General features: G+C 42.8%; 1 protein-coding gene across 1 annotated transcript in view; it reads left to right on the forward strand.

Moving 5' to 3' along the window:
- The first annotated feature begins 3,168 nt into the window (after positions 1-3,168).
- The window catches only part of HDAC1 (histone deacetylase 1), a 32,816-nt gene continuing 16,434 nt past the window's right edge, over positions 3,169-19,550 (forward strand). The window contains exons 1-2 of the mRNA XM_065930302.1: positions 3,169-3,308; positions 10,654-10,766. Coding sequence (XP_065786374.1) covers positions 3,260-3,308; positions 10,654-10,766 — 162 coding nt within the window. The 5' untranslated portion in view covers positions 3,169-3,259. The remainder of the gene's footprint in view (positions 3,309-10,653; positions 10,767-19,550) is intronic.

A 19,550-nucleotide genomic window follows, 5' to 3' on the forward strand; every position in this document is an offset into this window, starting at 1 on the left:
GCCAAGGCACAGCCAAAAAGTAAATGTGTGCTGTGTGCTAAGCCCCTGCATTCGTGTCCAGCTATTGCGACTCATGGACTGTAGCCTATTTACAGGGATTCTCCAGGCAAGGATACTGGAGTGGGTTGCCATTTTCTTCTCTAGGGTATCTTCCCGACCCAGGGATCAAACTTGAGTCTCTTATGTCTCCTGGATTGTCAGGCGGGTTCTTTAAATTAATTAAGTAGGGCTCCTCTGGTGGCTCCATGGTAAAGAAGCTGCTGCCAGTGTAGGAGACATGGGTTCCATCCTTGATCTTGGAAGATTCAACATGGTGCAGAGCAACAAAGCCTGTGCACCATAACTACCGAACCTGTGCTCTAGAGCCTGGGAGCCACAACTGAAGGCCCTGCGCCTTAGAGCCCATACGCCGAAACCAGAGAAGCCATTGCAATGAGAAGCCGAAGCACAGCACCGAGACAATAGCCTCCACTCGCCAAAATTAGAGAAAAACCTGCCCAGCAGTGAGGACCCAACACAACCAAAAAGAAATATATATATATATATATAAAATTAATTAATCTAAAAAAAAGAAAAGAAAATAGACTGAGTTAGCAGCCAGTTTATAAAACTGGGGCAGTTTGGCATAAAACTCCAGATTTCTGTCTTCTCTTGAGAAAACAGCAAGATTTGGCTCCTTTGGGTTTACCTGGCCTCATGGAGCTGAGTAATGGCCACCGCCTTTAGGTGGGGCATGAGCTCTGCCTTTCACACCCTATTGTCTCAGATTATGAACCTAAGTGTTCGTGGCTAATTTTTTTTTTTTTTCGTGGCTATTTATCATCATGCTTGTGCTATGGTTTTTATAATAAGGAGGCAAATGAAAATTTTTGCACACCATATTTCTATTACAAAGTGTGAAAATTAAAGATGCCTGAAGATGGCAGTGTGTTTGAAGAAAGATGGGAGGACATATTTCTTTATGAAAGTAAAAAAACCAGTTTTAAAAATAAGCAAAGTACCTGACTCAAACCAATATAACTATATATAATATAAATCCACTCATTTATACCACCTTCCTGACCTCTGTAGGCATCTGAGTTTGTGATTCCTGTTCTGCATTTTATAAAATGCTGCCACACCCATGACCTCATCTGATCCCACCCTCCTCCTTTTTTGGACATGGCTGCAGCCACAGAGTTGATGAACCTTGTTTTCTTACACTCCATTTTACTAAGCGGGAAATGGGGACACAGAAAGGTTTCTGGCTGGGAAGCACCAACACAACTGGCGATAGGGTTTATTTCTTGGTCTTTTGCTGTTTCTATAATAGAAGCACCCAACACCACCACCTAAAGGTTAGACAAAGCACCTAAGCCAACCCTCCGACCAGACCCCTGGACACACATCTACCCTCACCCCATATAAGGAACAAGCTTCACCCCCCACCCCCGGACGGTGGCGGGAGAGGGCGGGGGGGGGGGGGGGGGGAAGCTAGCAAGCAAGCAGGGAAACCTGTTGTTTGTTCTTGCTCCCTGATGCTGCCGGCTGCTGCCCTAGGGGCCCCAATAAAGCCTTGCCTGAAAAAAAAAAAAGTGCCCAAACTTAGATTTCCTGTTACTTTTAGAATTAAAAGCTCAAATGCAGTTCCCATGTGAGGAATACAAGTGATCAGGCTGTCTTTAGACTAAGTCATGTCCGACTCTTTTGCGGCCCCTCCCCTCCACCAGCCTGCTCCTCTGTCCAGGAGACTTCCCAGGCAAGAATACTGGAATGTGTTGCCATTTCCTTCTCCAGGGGAATCTTCCCGACCCAGGAATTGAATTTGTGTCTCCTGCACTGGCAGGCAGCTTCTACTGTAAAGAGGCATAAAAATGTATCTTATTGACTGTAGAACCCTGAGTAACTTACTTGGCACACAGTAAGCACTCACTAAATATTAATATTGTTGTAGTTGCCTCTTAAATAGTCCACCACAGTGCTTTTCAGCCTTTAGCTTTCAATAATGATTAACTGATTGATCTAGTGTAGTGGTTCTCAAGGATAGGGTTGGGGGCACTTTTATACTCCCTCCAATCCTCTCCTCCTTGCCCTGGAGACATTTTGCCATGAATAAGTACAATTTTTGTTGTCACAGCTGCAGGGGGCTGGGGCAGTGCTACTGGCATCTAAGAGTAGTGGCCAAAGTGAAAATGTTAATCACTCAGTCGTGTCCCACTCTTTGGGACCCCATGGACTGTAGCCCGCCAGGCTCCTCGGTCCATGGAATTCTCCAGTATCCTTATACTGGAGTGGGTAGCCATCCCTTTCTCCAGGGAATCTTCTCCATTCAGGGACTGGACCTGTGTCTCCAGCATTGTAAGCAGATTCTTTATGTGTGAACCACTAGGGAAGCCCAGGATGCTGCTAAAAAACACAGTGCACGGGATGGTCCCCCACAACATATTTGGATATTATCCAAAATATTAATAGCTTCAGTATCTTTAGAAACTCTGGTATAAGCGACAGTTTCCTCCCATCTAAAGGCATTCCTTAGCCCTCCTGGGTGACTGCATCAGGGAGGCAGGCTTTGGAGTAAGAAAGTCTGGGTTCTGTGCTTCTGGAGTCGAGTAAGCGTTTAAAAAAATCTGTGGTTGAAAACTGAACGTAATTATTGTGTGACTCTGAGGAAGTCACAAAGTTCTCAACTTCATTATCCTTGTCTGTAAAATGGGAATAAAAGGCCCCATTACAAGGCAGCCAATGGAACAACAGAGATGACTGAGATAATGTCGGTCAAGCTATGGCACAGTCCTTCGTCTACAGCAGTTTCCTGTCGTTTGTCAATTTATTTCTCCTCCTCTAAACTTAGCTGAGTGACCTTGAGCAAGTCACTTTCCATCGTAGGCCTCTGTCAAATGACAAAGTTGGCCTCTGATCTCCAAGCAATCTCCCAAAGCGGAATGGGACACCCAAGTTAGCAGGCCCACTTTCTTCCCCCGGGACGAATTGGTACGGTCCCGGGGCAGCCCCACCCCCCCTGTCGCGGACCTTGGTACAGGCCCAGGGGGCCCTCGGAGGCCTCGCCGGGCTGCCCTTGCCCCCCGCCGAGTTCCGGGCCGTCCCAGCGCCATTGATTGGCTGGAGCAGTGCCCGGGCTGCGCGGCTATAGGTGAGCCCGGGCGAGGATGGGCGGAGCGCGCTGGAGGCCCGCCCCCTCCCCGCTGGGTCGGACGCTGAGCGGAGCCACCGGCGGGAGGGCGGACGGACCGACTGACGGGAGGGACGGGAGGCGAGCAAGATGGCGCAGACTCAGGGCACCAAGAGGAAAGTCTGTTACTATTACGACGGTGAGCACAGTCCTCGCGCTGGGGGCGGGGCCTGGCCCGAGCCGGGCGGGATCCGGGAGAGGGAGTCGAGGAGATCCGAGGGGGGAGGCTGAGGCGTTTGGGAAAGGCTGAGGGAGGAGGCTGAGAGAAGGAGGCTGAGGCTGAGAGGAGGTCGAGGCTGAGTGCAGAGGCTGGAAGAGGTTGGGGTTGAGAGAGGAGGCAAAGAGGAAAGGAGGTGGAGCTTGAGGGAGAAGGCTGAGGGGAAGGGGGTCGAGGCTTAGAAGGGAGGCGGGGTAGGGGGGCTCCGAGGTCAGGAGGGTCGCCTGGGGAAGCCTGAGGTCACCTTGGTGGGAAATTCTGAAGTCTGATGTGGAGTTTGCGGCGGCCTCTTAGAGGGGAGGCAGAGTCCGAGGCAGGAGGCAGAATCTGGTGAAGATTGCCGGGTTACATGTTCTGCTGAGAATCCTAAGATCTCTCACTGCCCCTTTCCTTCCTCATCTCTTCTGGTGAGAGGCCTGCAGGGCTCAGCACCTAGAGGTCACCAACTCCCCTCCCCCTGTCTCCCAGCGGGCCCTGCGGTTGCTGCTGGGAAATGGGACTCCTGGGATTGGAAGAAGAAGGATGCAACTTGTTAAAACAAACTTTTTCGTTGGACAGAAATCTGTGGAGCAGCAGCTTCTTCTGTTGTAGGTATCGTTTAGGGGCTGAGGCCAGGGGATGGTCTTGCCACCTTCCTCTCACTCAGTCTGGAGGAGCGTATAGACCATGACAGAAAAATTGCTCTACAGTATCAGGTTGAGAGGAAGGATAGCTCAGAGTTTGCTGGGAGAACAGAGAAGTGTCTGCCCAGACTGAGAAGTCAGGCAAGGAGGTGCCATCTCAATTAGGACCTGAAGAGCAGGAGTTATTAACTAGGCCCAGAAAGGACAAAGATAACAAGTTGAGAGGTAAGAGAGAGGCGAACACCTTTGAAAAATGCCCGGATGTACAATATGGTAGAGGCATAAATTTGATGGCACAGTGTTAGAAGGTGTAGAGCAAGGGTGAGAAAAAGGTTGCAAGTGATGAGGCTGGAGAAGTAAATGGGAGCCAGATCACGAAAGGCTGGGCACACCACCCTTAGAAAGTTGGATTATATTCACTGGTGAATCATTGAAGTCTTATGCAGGTTAGTGACATCATCAAATTTATTGTACCTTAGAACTATCACTCTGGAACAGAAGTTAAATGCATGAATGGAGAAGTAAGGAAAAAGGCAAGAATCCCAAGTATCTAGTTTGGGCAGTTTCATGCTGAACGTAGAAGGCTATTTCAGTTGATAATATTGGGTGTTTTTATTTTTATTTATTTATTTTTGGGGGGGGGTTGTTTTTTTTTGGGGGGGGGGTTGTTTTTTAAAGAAACATTTGTTGAGATGTCTGGGGGATATCCCAAGTAAAGGTGTCCAGTAGGCAGTGGCCATTCAGGTCTGCAGTTTAGAAGACAAATGAGAAGATAGAAATTTTTGATGATTGTCAGCATACATATATTCAGCTGATAATTTTAGTTACAAAAGAGGATACAGTCACCCTTGTATCCCATATAAGAAGTTGTATAGGGTAAAAAGAGAAGAGGGTCCAGGGTGGGATTCTAAGGAAGTGGGCTGAGAAAAAAGTCTAGTGTTCTTCATACTCTGTACTCCTGGGTATGTAGAGTACATTTGTACATTAGTCACTGTGTATTGGAATTGCCCATTTACTTATTCATACTTCTTACAGAAAGTGAACTCCTTAGGGGAAAGGGTCATGTTTTGTCTACCTTTGTATACTCAGCCCCTCAAACAGTGCCTAGCTCATAGGAGATTCTCAAAAAATATTGTTCATAGAGTGAATAAAGATACAGAGGGAATGGCTTGAGATGTAAGTGAACCAGAAAGTGTTGGGTTACAGTAGCCAAAAGAGGGAGGGAGTGGCCAAGTGTTGGCAAGAACTGTTTCCTATGCAGGATTTAGAACTGAAGTTAAATTGCTGTAGACTGAAGGGATGAGTGAAGAGGAGGCATTAGATTGAACTTTTTTTTAAAAGGGAACTGTTTTTTGGGTCATACCACTCTGTGTGTAGGGTCTTTGTTCCCAAACCAGGGATTGAACCTGTGCCCCCTGCAGTGGAAGCACGGAGTCTTAACCACTGGACCACCAGCAAAGTCCCAAAAAGGAAGCTTGTTGAGACAGAGAGAGGGTTGTTGATAAAAAGGAGATCTAGTGGCTGAGAGTTAAGTATGTGCAAATTGTTATGGAAAATAGGGAGAGGTTGAAGATACTGGAGAGAGGGGCTAGTAATGATGGAGGTCCCTGAGGAGAGATCAGGTAAGATGGAAACCAGAGTACACATAGGGACACCTGTCTTTTAAGAGGAAGTTCCTTTGGGATGAGAGGGTAAGTGACAAGAAAAAACGTGTTTGAAGGAGAGAAGATGGAAAGGAGAGGGGGCTTTCAGGATGAAGTAAGCAAATATTCCTTTTCCTGAGAGTGGGGGAGGGCAGTTGGGTAGAGTAGAAATCTTGAAGAGAGATAGCTGTTCTGAAAGAGGGAGCAGGAAAAAAACATTTGAAGGATTGCTGGGCAGTGGTGAGGGCCCATTTGAAGCTGGAGTCTGTGACTTCATAGCTTTATCAGTTTGCACAGTTTTGTGATCTCCACATTCTCAGTTTAAAAAGAGAAAAAGTGGAAAGACCTCCATCTTTAGAGAAGGGTGATCTCTTCCTTTCTGAGAAACTACTTGTGAGTTTCTCAGTGAGGTCACTAGTTTGGGACTGAAATATGGCTCTGCTGTTCAAAAACTGAAGTATTGGACAAGTCATTTTACCTTTCCAAGCCTCAGGCCTCTCCCCTGCAAAATGGAGAAACTATGAGAACAGTGCAGAAAGCCCTTTTTAATAAAGTTTTAAAAAGTTTAAAACAGCCGGACTGGTTCCAGGACCCCAGCACAGATATCAAAAGGATGCTCAGGTTCCTTACATAAAATGACACAGTACAGTTGGCCTTCCTTAGCCAGGGTTAGTGGATGGGGAGGGCCAATTCTTATCTACAAGGGTAATTTTTTTAAGTCTCTCAGCAACCTGATTAAAAACTGTTAAAGACAGGATAGCATGTTTGGGCCCCGCCCTCAGGTACTCAGCTTTCTAGATAAGTTATCTCAGTCCCCCAAGTCTCAACCTTGGCTGGATTCTGGCTTGATAGGCAGGGGAGTTGCTAGGGATCAAGACCTATACCAGAGACATGGGTCAGCAGGAATCCAATTTATATAACATAGCAATGACCTTATGACTCCTGACAGCCCACAAATTGGGTCTGCATCTTGAAGACTTGAACTTACCTGGTGGCTTAGATGGTAAAGAATCTGCCTGCCATGCAGGAGACTCAGGTTCGATCCTTGGGTCAGGAAGATCCCCTGGAGAAGGGACTGGCTACCCACTCCAGTATTCCTGCCTGGAGAATTCCATGGACAGAGGAACCTGGTGGGCTGTGCTTCATGGGGTCAAAAAGAGTGGGACACAACTGAGCCACTGACGCTTTCACTTTCTGGAAGTCTCAGCTAGTGCCTTGAGAACCTGTTCTACCCACCCCCGTGGCTGGTAAGGTTGTCTGAGGAGCCCTGGGAACAAACTTCTCTGACTGCCTTCCCTCCTACTGTATCTCAGTCTGTCTGTATGGGACTGTTGAATGCCACTACATGCTGTGCTAGCTTGTGACTGTGAGAACACAGGCCTCGCTAAAATGAAAAGGATGAACATTAAGGAAATCTAAATAAAGTATGGACTTTTAATAAATAATTATCAATATTGCTTCATTAATTGTAACAGATACTTTCTATTTCACTAATGTAAAATGTTAATAGAGGAAATAGTATAGTATCTAAGAACTCTGTACTTCTTTGCAACTTTTCTGTAAACCTAAAATTGTTTTAAAGAATAAGGTTTATTTAAAAAGAGAGAGGGACTTCCCTGGTGGTCCGGTGAGTGGGATTCTGCACTCCCAAGGCAGGGGCCTGGGTTCAGTCCCTGGTGGGGAAACTAGATCCCACATGCCGAAACTGAAGATCCAGTGCTGCAGTAAAGATCTAGGATCCTGGGTGCCGAAACTAAGACCTGGTGCAACCAAATAAATATTTTTAAAAACAGAGAAAAGGATGAGATCCTAAATATCCAACTGTTTAGAAGTTTCCTATTATCACAGGCCATGTCTGTGCTAAAGAGAATTGAAGTACAGCTTGGATGCTGTTGGTGGCATTCCCCACAGTGCATTGCTCCCTGGAATGAAGCCTATTTCTGGCACTACTAAATCATTGATTAAGAGGTTGGGACCCTTTGTTTCACTGGTAATGAAAGATCTGCCTTATTCTAGTGAACTTCCAAGGAGAGAACTTTGGGTGTGCAATTCACATGATTTTGAAATATTTTTCCAGGAACTATCTACCAGGTAGACTACAGAGCCCTTTTAGGTTAATTGCAAACTGAAGTAGGTACCTGGGAAACCTGATAAAGTTTTGTTTTGTTTTGTTTTCTTAATTTTGAAAATTTTGACCACCCCACTTGGGCATGTCTCAATTCCCCAACTAGGGATCAAATTCTTGTCTCCTGCATTGGAAGCCCAGAGGCTTAACCACTGGATCACCAGGGAAGTCCTGCTGATAACAGTTTTTAACATCCTGGATTTGGAGTTAGAAGGGTTGACTCTCAGATCCTTTATTAGCTCTGAGATTTTGAGCAGGCACATAACTTCTCTGAGTCTCAGTTCATTTGCTTGAATCTTTATTCAGCCTGTGTAATGTACAGGGCATATTTGTCCTTGCCTTCAAAGAGCAGTCTTGTAGATATAAAATAGATATGTAAATAATTGAGATACAAAATTAAGTGCCATATATAAATTGCATGCAGAGGAAAAGACCATTTATTCTGATTAGGACTATGCCTGGAGCTTTAGCTGAGCTTTGTAGTGTGAGGAGGATGCTCAGAGAAGCAATGACTTTCCAGGTCAAAGGAACAGTCTGAACAAAGAATACTTTGGTATGAAGGTGAATGCATTCAAGAAGCTGACAATAATCTAGTGTGTTCATAGCAGAGATTGGCAGTTCAACTCAGTTCAGTTCAGTCACATCCAACTCATTATGACCCCGTGGACTTCACTGTAGCACGCCAGGCTTCCCTGTCCATCACCAACTCCTGGAGCTTGCTCAAACTTGTGTCTATTGAGTCGGTGATGCCATCCAACCATCTCATCCTCTGTCGTCCCCTTCTCCTCCTGCCTTCAATCTTTCCCAGCATCAGGGTCTTTTCCAATGAGTCAGTTCTTCACATCAGGTGGCCAAAGTATTGGAGTTTCAGCTTCAGCATCAGTCCTTCCAGTGAATATTCAGGACTGATTTCTTTTAGGATGGACTGGTTGGATCTCCTTGCAGTCCAAGGGACTCAAGAATCTTCTCCAACACTGCAACAATCGATTCTTCGGCGCTCAGCTTTCTTTATAGTCCAACTTGCATGTCCATATGTGACTACTGGAAAAACCATAGCTTTGACTAGACAGACCTTTGTTGGCAGAGTGATGTCTCTGCTTTTTAATATGCTGTCTAGGTTTGTCATAACTTTTCTTCCAAGAGATTGGCAGACTTTCCGTAAAGGGCCAGATAGTAAATATTTTAGAGTTTGTGTGCCTGGGAGGGCTTCCTAAGTGGCACTAGTGGTAAAGAACTCACCTGCCAGTGCAGGAGACATAAGAGATGTGGGTTCGATCCCTGGAACGGAAGGATGCCCTGGAGAAAGAGTTGGCAACCCACTCCAGTGTTCTTGCCTGGAGAATCCCATGGACAGAGGAGCCTGGCAGGCTACAGTCCATGGGATCACAAAGGAGTCAAAAGTGACCAAAGTGACTTAGCATGCATGTGCCATATAGGTGGGTCTCTATAGTAACTATTTAGCTACTCAACTCTGCCATTATAATGTAAAAGTAGTCATAGATAGTAAAACTTATGGGCATTGTTGTATTCCAATAACATCTTATTTGGAAAAATCAAACAGCCAGTTGTATATAACCCAAGTGCCATAATTTGCTTGCTAACGTCTAGAACAGAATGTGTGTGTGTATGTGTATGTGGTGTGTGTGTGTTGGGGTAGGGTGGTAGTGGTAAGAAGTTGGAAAAATAGATTAAGAAAGTCCTATTGAAGTTGTTCGTTATTCTTTATGCTATAGAAAATGGGGAACCATTAAGGATTTTTGAGTAGGGTAGTGATGTTATCAAAGCTGTATATTAGGAAAATAACTAGTATGGCAGATAGTTTGAACTGACAACAGAGGGCCCAGCGGAAGGTTATTGCTGTGGATAAATCAGGAGATGGTGAGTTTATGGGGCTTCCCTGGGGGCTCTGCCAGAATCCTTGCCAGAATGCTTTGGATAGAGGAGCCTGGCAGGCTACAGTCCATGGGGTCGCAAGAGTCGGACACGACTTAGAGACTAAATAAACAACCAACCTGGTGGCTCAGTGGTAGAGAATCTGCCTGCCAGTACAGGAGACATGGGTTCAGTCCCTGATTTGGGAAGATCCCACAAGCCTCGGAGCAACTTAAGCCGAAGTGCCACAATCATTGAGACTGTGCTCTGTAGAGCCGGGGAACCACAGCTGCTGAGCCCACATGCTGCATGCCCTAGAGCCCATGGTTCACAACAGAAGGCACTGCAGTGAGAAGCCTGAGCACCATAGCTAGAGAGTAGCCTCCATTCTCCTCAACTAGAGAAAAGCCTGAGCAGCAGTGAAGACCAGCACACTCAAACAGAAAAAAAAAAATTAATGGATAAGATAATTTAAAAGGATGATGAGTTTAGTCTATAATCTATAAAATGGGAATAATACTCCCTGTCTTAACTATTTTCCAGGGTTTTTGTGAGAATCCAATAAGAAAGTGATTGTGAAAGTACTTTGACACCATAAAGTGTTATGATGTGCAAGAGGTGAACTGTGACTTACAGTAATTCTGAGTAGTGATGATTATTTTTTCTGTTGTGGGAGTGAATTCCTTGGAGATAGTGAGGTGAGTCACCTCACTGGCCGCTGTTCCCCAGTAGCTTTGGACTGACCCCTCTTACACTTTTCAATGCTTTTGGGTTCCGAGGGAAAAAACTGGGCTAGACAGACATCCTTAAGTGCTCATCTCACCACGGTCCCCTGCTTTTTTTTTTTTTCTTTTGGAGTTACCCTTCCTTGAGGTGGGAGAGAATCTTGGAGCCTAGAATGAACCAGACAGAATTTGCCTAGAAATTTGTTGTAAAGATCTGTGGGTTCTCCTGGGAGTGTGTGTCTGACTGTGTCACTGAAGCTGTCTCTCTTTCTTCTTCAGGGGATGTTGGAAATTACTATTATGGACAAGGCCACCCAATGAAGCCTCACCGAATCCGCATGACTCACAATTTACTCCTTAACTATGGTCTCTACCGGAAGATGGAAATCTATGTGAGTTACTGGGAGCTTCACCCCTCCCTAGCCTCTTCGGCTCTGGTTCCCCATATATCATTCGTTATCTCATTTTTTTTCAATTACTCATTTATGAAATGTGTTGAGTGACTGTTATGTGGCAGGCATTGTAAATGATAGATATTCTTTGTTTTTTAAGGTGCTCACTCTAGTGCTAGTGAACAACATGTACACAAATTGTACTACAGTGTGTAAGGGCAACAATTAAAAAAATGTGTAAGATTCAGAGATATTGAGGAGGAACGTGGAAGGGAGCCTTGGAATGTTTCCTAGAAGTGATAGCTAAGCAATGTTTTAAAGATTAAATAGAAATTAGCCTGGAGTCCAGGAGGGGACTAGCATTCCAGGCTGAGGGAAGAACATATACAAAAAGACAGGCAGAAAGGTAGGAACAATATGATGTGTTTAGGGAAATATAAGTAGTTTAGTGTGCAGGTGTTGCTGCAGTATAAAGTTGACAAGCGTGAGAGAGGGGAGCTAGAGCTGGAGAGGTCAGCAAGAATTGGATGTGCTATATTAAGATATTTTGCTGGGCCAAGGTAAAAAAATCCAGTCCCTAAAAACTAAGTGATTGGAACTGTGTTGAACTCTAGTTACTAGAGAGTATGGACTTTCTAGCCATTTGGCCCGGCTCCAGCTGCTGTCTTTTGCCACATCTTCCAATTTTCCCTGATGGCTCAGCGGATAAAGAATCTGCTTGCAATGGAAGCAACCTAGATGTCCATCAGCAGATGAATGGATAAGGAAGCTGTGGTACATATACACCATGGAATATTACTCAGCCATTAAAAAGAATTCATTTGAATCAGTTCTAACGAGATGGATGAAACTGGAGCCCATTATACAGAGTGAAGTAAGCCAGAAAGATAAAGAACATTACAGCATACTAACACATATATATGGAATTTAGAAAGATGGTAACGATAACCCTATATGCAAAACAGAAAAAGAAACACAGAAGTACAGAACAGACTTTTGAACTCTGTGGGAGAAGGTGAGGGTGGGATGTTTCAAAAGAACAGCATGTATATTATCTATGGTGAAACAGATCACCAGCCCAGGTGGGATGCATGAGACAAGTGCTCGGGCCTGGTGCACTAGAAAGACCCAGAGGAATCGGGTGGAGAGGGAGGTGGGAAGGGGGATCGGGATGGGGAATACGTGTAACTCTATGGCCGATTCTTATCAGTGTATGACAAAACCCACTGAAATGTTGTGAAGTAATTAGCCTCCAGCTAATAAAAAATAAATAAATAAATTTAAAAAAAAAAAAAAAAAGAATCTGCTTGCAATGCAGGAGATACAGGAGACGTGGATTCCATCCCTGGGTTGGAAAGATCCCCTGGAGGAGGAAAATGGCAACCCCCTCCAGTATTCTTGACTGAAAAATCCCATGGGCAGAGGAGCCTGGTGGTCTGTACCCCAAAGGGTCACAAAGAGTCAGAGACGACTGAGTGACCAAGCGCATAGCAGTTTTTAAAGAGAAGCCAGAACTCTGGGTTATTACATAGAGTCTCCAAGGTGTAAAATGTTGGCCCAAGTTTGTTTGTTTGAAACATGTAGCAACAAAAGCACATGAACATATCTGTGGGCCAAATTTGGTCCAAAGTTTCCCAATTTGAATTTTCTGGAGGCTATAAAAAAAAAGTATTTATTCAAAACATTTTGTTTATTTGTTTGGCTGTGCCTGGTCTTAGCTGTGGCACACAGCATCTTCCATCTTCATTGTGGTGTGCTGGATCTTTAGTTGCAGCATTCAGGATCTTTTACCATTGGGAATGTGAACTTTTTAGTCACTGGATCACTAGGGAAGTCTCAAGTGAAGTATTTTAAACGAGAAATAGGAACAGGCATGCGTTTTAGAAGCAGGGAGGCTAAGTTAGGAGGCTGTTGCAAGAGTCCAAATGAGAAAATAAGGAGGGGCTGGGGGCCTGTGTTGCCTTATGGTTAGAGTATAAGGGTTGTTGAAGTCTGTGCTGACAGCTTAAGTAACCTAGCAGCAGCAGCATCCTTCCCCACCATTCCAGAGACTGAAAGGAGATGAATCTTCTGTCTGAGGCGGCCGTGTCATGTCTCTGGAGCCACTGGATGCAGCTGGGGAAGCAAGAAGGGAAGGTAGACAGAGGAGCAGATGGAACTTGGGACCAGAGAGCATTTTCAGGTGTGAAGGGCATCTGGGAATGAAAAACATAAAAGATAGCAGAGGTTTTCAGGGACCCTAGGGAACAGACTAGCATTTAGATTAAGAGAGGGTGAATGTGGAATAGTAAGCACCAGGGCTTTACGAGGCTGCCTGTTGCACATCTCAGCCATGCTGACCTGGCCTCAGTGTACCTCCGTCCCTGCCACTCGTCCAGCCAGATCAGATTCTGCCTCTTTCCACCCCATTCTGATGGGGAGGATTATTTACTCCACCTACTCATGTCTTTCTCATTTTCAAGAGTTGATTTAAGCACTATTTCTTTTTTTCATTCAACAGATTTTTGTTGAGCACTTGTTATAACCCAGGGACTTTATTAACCTCCATGAGTGATACTGAGATATTGATAATAAAAAAAGGATCATATCTTTAAGTGAGAGGAGAAATTAACTAACATTTATTGAAGATTGCTAGGTACCAAGCCAGGGCTACTGTTATTTACTTAATCTTTATAGCAGCCTTGATTTGAATCACTCTCCACTGTGCCTAGCCTACACTCTATTTTTATTAAAGAAGAAAGCCCTTCCTAGCAACTTCCTAACAGATTTCCCCTTAAGTCTCATTCGGTCATTTGCCACACTTAAACCATTCACCAGCAATTTGATCCTTGGGGCTGCGTATACCCAACTGTATTGAGATCTGTTAACGAGAGGGAAGGGAGAGAATAGCCCTTTGGGAAGTAACCAACCATGGCTGTCATAGGAGATAATAATACCTTATTGGAGATTACTTCATCTGTGTGGTATTCATACTGTAAACTAAAGCAAAAGCCCAGTGTAATCTCTTTATGAAATCTCTAGGCCATGTTCTCTTTCATGTGATCTTTTTCCTTTTCTGGTTCTATCTCTCTCTTTTTTTTTCTCCCTTAAATTTTTTTTTTTTTAAATCTTTCGACCATACTGCAAAGCTTGCAGGATCTCAGTTCTCCAACCAGGGATCGAACCTGTACCCTTTGCACTGGGAGCACAGTCTTAACCACTGGACGACCCGGGAAGTCCCTGGCGCTACCTCTTTATTGAATATGAATCTTTAGTCCTCCTCTCTCAACAGTGTTTCTCTGCACTGATCTCTTCTTTCTTCTCCCTTCTCTGGGCTATGATCCTAGCATCCCTTTCCCAAAGGACAAATAGCCACACGACTTAACCCTCTTTGGTTCTTTTTCTACACATCTAATTAATCTCTCCCAGAATCTAAATCCTCACTTTTCGCCCAGGCACCTTCCTATTTACATAATTAAGAATCCTGCTCTCTTCCTTGCGTTGGATGCTGATTTTGTATATTCCCAGGTTTCTTACTCATCGCCTTCTGTTCCTTTTTTTAAATGTTTTTATAAAATATTGAGTAGATATGAAAGAATTTTTATAAAATATATGTAAAGTATAAAGAATCACATTATTATTAATAGCACCTTGTTTAAGAAAAGGAATATTTCCATGACTGTTAGAACTCCTGTCTGTCCTTCCCTGATTCTGTCTTCTTCTCCAGAGTTAACCTTTGCCCCGAATTTAAGATTTATTATTTACTTGCTTTTCTTTATAATTTTACCAGTATGTATCCTTAAATGATACATATTTTACTTTTACATGTTTGAATGTTACATAAATGGAGCCATACAGTATTTATTATGTGACTTACCTTTTTTGCTCAGTATGTTCCTTAGTCATTCATGTTGATACATGTAATATATTTATTTTCACTGTATTTCAAAAGACTATACCACAAGTTGTCTATTTTATTGATATTGGTGGGCATTTGGTTTGTTTCTAGGTTTGAGCTATTACAAACACTGCTGCTATGAACATTCTTTTTAAAATACTTATTATTTTTGGCTATACTGGATATTAGTTGCTGCGTGCAGGCTTTCTCTAGTTGCGGCAAGCAGGGTCACTCTTCTTTGTGGTGCATAAGCTTCTCATTGCAGTGGCTTCTCTTGCAGTGGAGCATGGGCTTTAGGGGTTGGGCTCAGTAGTTGCGGCTCTCAGGCTCTGCTGGGCTCACCAATTGTGATGCATGGGCTCTGCTGCCCAGCAGCATATGGAATCTTCCTGGACCAGGGATCAAACTTGTGTCCCCTACATTGGCAGGCAGATTCCTAACCACTGAACCAACAGGTAAGTCCTGGACACTCTTGAACATATCTCTTGGTGCGCATATGCTTGAGTTTCACCAGGTGGTGTGCTCCGAGGATATAGGCACACAGTCATCCTTACTGCTATTTTGCATGCAGATAATGCCAAGATGATATTTCTCTTGTTACTAGGGAGGTTGAGGATCTTTTTACAGGTTTCCCTACTGAAGTTCCTATTCAGGCCTTCTGCCCATTTTTCTTTTTGATTGTCTGGTTATTCTTGTGTTTCTGTTGTAATTGGCCCTTAGATACATAGAATCAGGTTAATTGTTATTCTTGGCTTATGAACTTCCAAAGAAGATTCATGCTTGGCCATCTTTTTTTAAAAATTTACTTCGGGGACTTCCCTGGTGGTCCACTGGCTAAGACTCCACACTCCCAAAGCAGGGGCCCTGGGTTTGATCCCTAGTCAGGGAATTAGATCCCACATGCCACAACTAAGACCCAGCATAGTCAAGTAAATATTTTAAAAAAAAGTTTAACAACAACAACAAAAAAGTTTACTTCATTTATTCATTCAGTTTACTTAAATATTTTAATAATGCAATGAGCATCCATATTCCTGCAACCCAATCATCTTCTAAATTTTGTGATTACTATTCTTTTGCTTATCGTATTATTATGTTTATTGTGTATATATGTGCCTAAACAATATATTGAATTTTTTAAAAAAGGTAGTGTGCTATGTGTAGTTTTCTGGGACTTGCTTTTGTCTCACAATATATATAATTACTAAAATCTATACAACTTGTTGCATATAGCTATAATTCTTTCATTTTTCTCTGCTGAATAATATTTTATCATTTCGGCATGTTGTAATTTATCCATTCTCCCATAATCTTAATTTGTGTCTCTTTTTTTTAAATGAATGCATTGTTCTGGCTGTGCTGGGTTCTCATTGCTGCGTGTGGACTTCCCGCAGTTGCTGTGAGCAGGGGCTACTCTTCATTGTGGTGTATGGACTTGTTGCAGGGCACAGGCTCTAGGTGCCCGGGCTTCACTAGTTGTGGCATAGGGGCTTAGTTGCCCCTCAGCATGTGGGGTCTTCCCAGGCCAGGGATTAAACCCATGTCCCCTGCCTTGGCAGGCAGACTCTACCACTGGACTACCAGGTAAGTCCTGTATCTAGGTTTTTAATGTTAGGACCAGTTTTTCTGTGATACTCTTATACATGTCTCTAAGTGTGTAAGTGCAAAATTTTCTTATGGCTCTTTATCCGGGGGCAGAATTTCTGGACTATAGGATTTGTGAATATTAAATACCAAGTTGTTTTTCAGTGTGGTTGAATGAACTGGCAATATATAAGAGATACCTTGATTTACATCCTCTCTTATGCTTGGAGTTAGACTTTAAATTTTGCCAATCAAATGGGTGAAAAAAAAACCCTATAATTATGGTCTTGATTTGGTTTTGGGGCTGTACCACATGGCACGTGGGATCCTAGTTCCCCAACTCCCTGACCAGGAATTGAACTTGTGTTCCCTGCATTGGAAGCATAGAATCTTAACCTTTGGACTGCTAGAAGTCCCAGTCTTGATTTGCATTTTGCTAGTGACCAGTAAAACTGTATATTCTCTACTATGAGATAGCTTTTCATTTCTTTTGCCCATTTTCCTCTTGGGTCTTTTGGCTTTCTTTTTCTTACCAATTTATAGTAGTTTTACCTCTCTGATTCTTTTTTATTTTTGGATCACGTGGCACGTGGGATCTTAGTTCCTCCGCTAGGGATAACTTAAGCCCTATGAATTGAAAGTAGGGGATCTTAATCACTGCACCTTTTCTACCAGGAAAGTCCCCTATAGTAGTTTCTTGTTTTTTCAGTGTATTTTGGTATATGTAGTTTATTCTCAGTGTACTGTTATAAATATTTTCTACTCTGGTTTTGCTTTTTCAATCTAATGTATCCTTAATAAACAGATTCTTAATTGTAACATAGTCATATTTATTGTTTCTTTTTAAAGTACTTTTTATGTCTTAAGAAATGCTTCCCAACCCTTAAGACGTTCTCTTTATGTTAATTTTTTAAAAATCTTTATAGGTTTGCCTTTCACATACAGATATTCACTTATCTAGAGTTGAATTTTAACATGGTTTGAAGTAAAGAAACCACTGAAATTTTCCCCCCATATTGTCCAGCTATTGATTGAAAAGTCTGTTGTTTCTCCACTGAGCTAAGTGCCACCACTTTTATGTCTGAAATGTCAATATTTATTAATTTATTCCACAAATACTTATTAAGCACCTACTTTGTGCCAGTTACTGTGTTGGAGTCTGTTTCTAGGCCCTCTGTTCTCTTGACTTTGGCTGTTTATTGCCCTGGCCAGGCTCCTCTGTCCATGGGATTTCCCAGGCAAGAATGCTGGAATGGGTAGCCATTGCCTTCTCCAGGATGCTGTTACTACAGTGGCTTAATTATAATAGCTTTTTATGAAGTCTTGATATCCAGTGTTAAGTCCTCCCACTTTGTTACTCTTTTTTTTAAAAGTGACTTGCTGGGAATTCCCTGGTGGTCCAGTGGCTAAGACTCTGTGCTCCTGATACAGGGGGCCTGGGTTCGATCCCTGGTCAGGGAACTAGATCCCACATGCCACAACTAAAGCTCTATGCAGCCAAATAAATAAAAATAAATGTTTTAAAAAATAAACAAATAAATAAAAGTGACTTGCCACTTGCTTTTTGTACTCTGAATAAATTTTAGATACCTGGGTTTGGTCAGATCCCCCAACCAAGTGGGAATGGCAGCCCACTCCAGTATTCTTTCCTGGAGAATTCCTTGGACAAAAGAGCCTGGATTGCAAAGAGTCGGACACAACCGAGCAACTGACATTTCTCTTTCACTTGTCCTAAATTTTAGAATTAACTCATCAATGGTACAAAAAAAATCTCCTAGGATTTTGGTTGAAATTTCAGTAACTCTGTGCATCAGTTTAGGGAGAATTGATATCTTGAGAATATTAAGTTTTTGAATCCATGAACATTGTATATATCTCCATTTAATTGCGTCTTTTTAAATGTCTTATATAAAGATTTCCTTTAACTTCTTTATTGTGAAGTATTAACACAGAAAACTGCATAAAACAAATATGCAATTTAACAAATTGATGTAAACATTCACATGAACACCGGCTAGTTCAAGAAATAATAAACATTGCCAGTACCTCAGAAACCTGCATGTGTCCCTTCCTGATTGTAGCCTCTTCTCTTCCCCCAGAGGTAACTTGAATTCTGACTTTTCTGTTAACTGCTCCCTTGCTGTTGGTCATAATTCAGCTACCTGATTATCCATTTTTAAATAATGTAGTTTAAATTTTGCTGAATTTAATATAAATGGAATTACACAATATGTATTTTTTGTGTGTAGTTGTAGCTTGTTCATATTAATTACTGTATAGTAATTATCCATTTATCCATTCCACTGTTGAGGGGGAGTTGAGAATTTGGCTATCAATATAAAGTTTTATAATTTTCTCCATAAAGGTGATGTACCTCTTTTACTAGATTTTTTCCCCATTACTTCATTTTTTTAATGCTATCATAAACTATATATCTTTTGAACTTTTTATTTATTTATTTTTAGAATTTAACACATGACTTTTCCTTTTATTCATAAGTTCTGAGCATACATTTTGGTGTCACAAATTGAACCTTTTTTTTTTTTTTAAATTGTTTACTGGTCTATAGTAGCTCAGCTGGTAGAGAGTCCACCTGCAATGCAGGAGACCCTGGTTCTGGGTCGATTCCTGGGTCGGGAAGATCCTCTGGAGAAGGGATAGGTTGCCCACTTCCATATTCTTGGGCTTCCCTGGTGGCTCAGACTGTAAAGAATTCACCTGCAATGCAGGAGCCATGTGTTCAGTCCCGGGTTGGAAAGATCCCCTGGAGAAGGGAATGGCAAGCTCCTTCAGTATTCTTGCTGGAGAATTCCATGGATTGAGAAGCCCGGCAGGTTACAGACCATGGGGTTGCAAAGAGTCAGACATGACTGAGTGACTTTCACTTCACTTCACATAAAAATTCAATCTTTTTTTTTCTGTTTAAATTATTATTAATTATTATTGTTTTGGCCACACCCCATAGAATGCAGGATCTTAGATCCCTGATACGGGATCTGACCTGTACCCCCTGCAATGGAAGTGCTGGAGCCCTAACCACTGAACTGCCAGGGAATTCTCAATGCTGTTCTTTTTTATCTAAACATGTCCAAGGTCCCTGAGGATATGATTCTGTTATTAGTTGATTCTATGACTTCTTACCTGTGGTGCTTTGTTTTCTTGTGTGTTTTGTGATTTTTTTTTTTTAATATTTATTTATTTGGCTGCATTAGGTCTTTGTTGCAGCATTCAGAATCTTTTGTTTTGGTGCACAGACTCTCTAGTTGTGGCATGTGGGCTCAATGGTTGTGGTATGTGAGGTTAGTTGCTCCGTGGCATGTGGA

The sequence above is a fragment of the Muntiacus reevesi genome, chromosome 3, assembly GCF_963930625.1.
Source record: "Muntiacus reevesi chromosome 3, mMunRee1.1, whole genome shotgun sequence".
Lineage (NCBI taxonomy): Eukaryota > Metazoa > Chordata > Mammalia > Artiodactyla > Cervidae > Muntiacus > Muntiacus reevesi.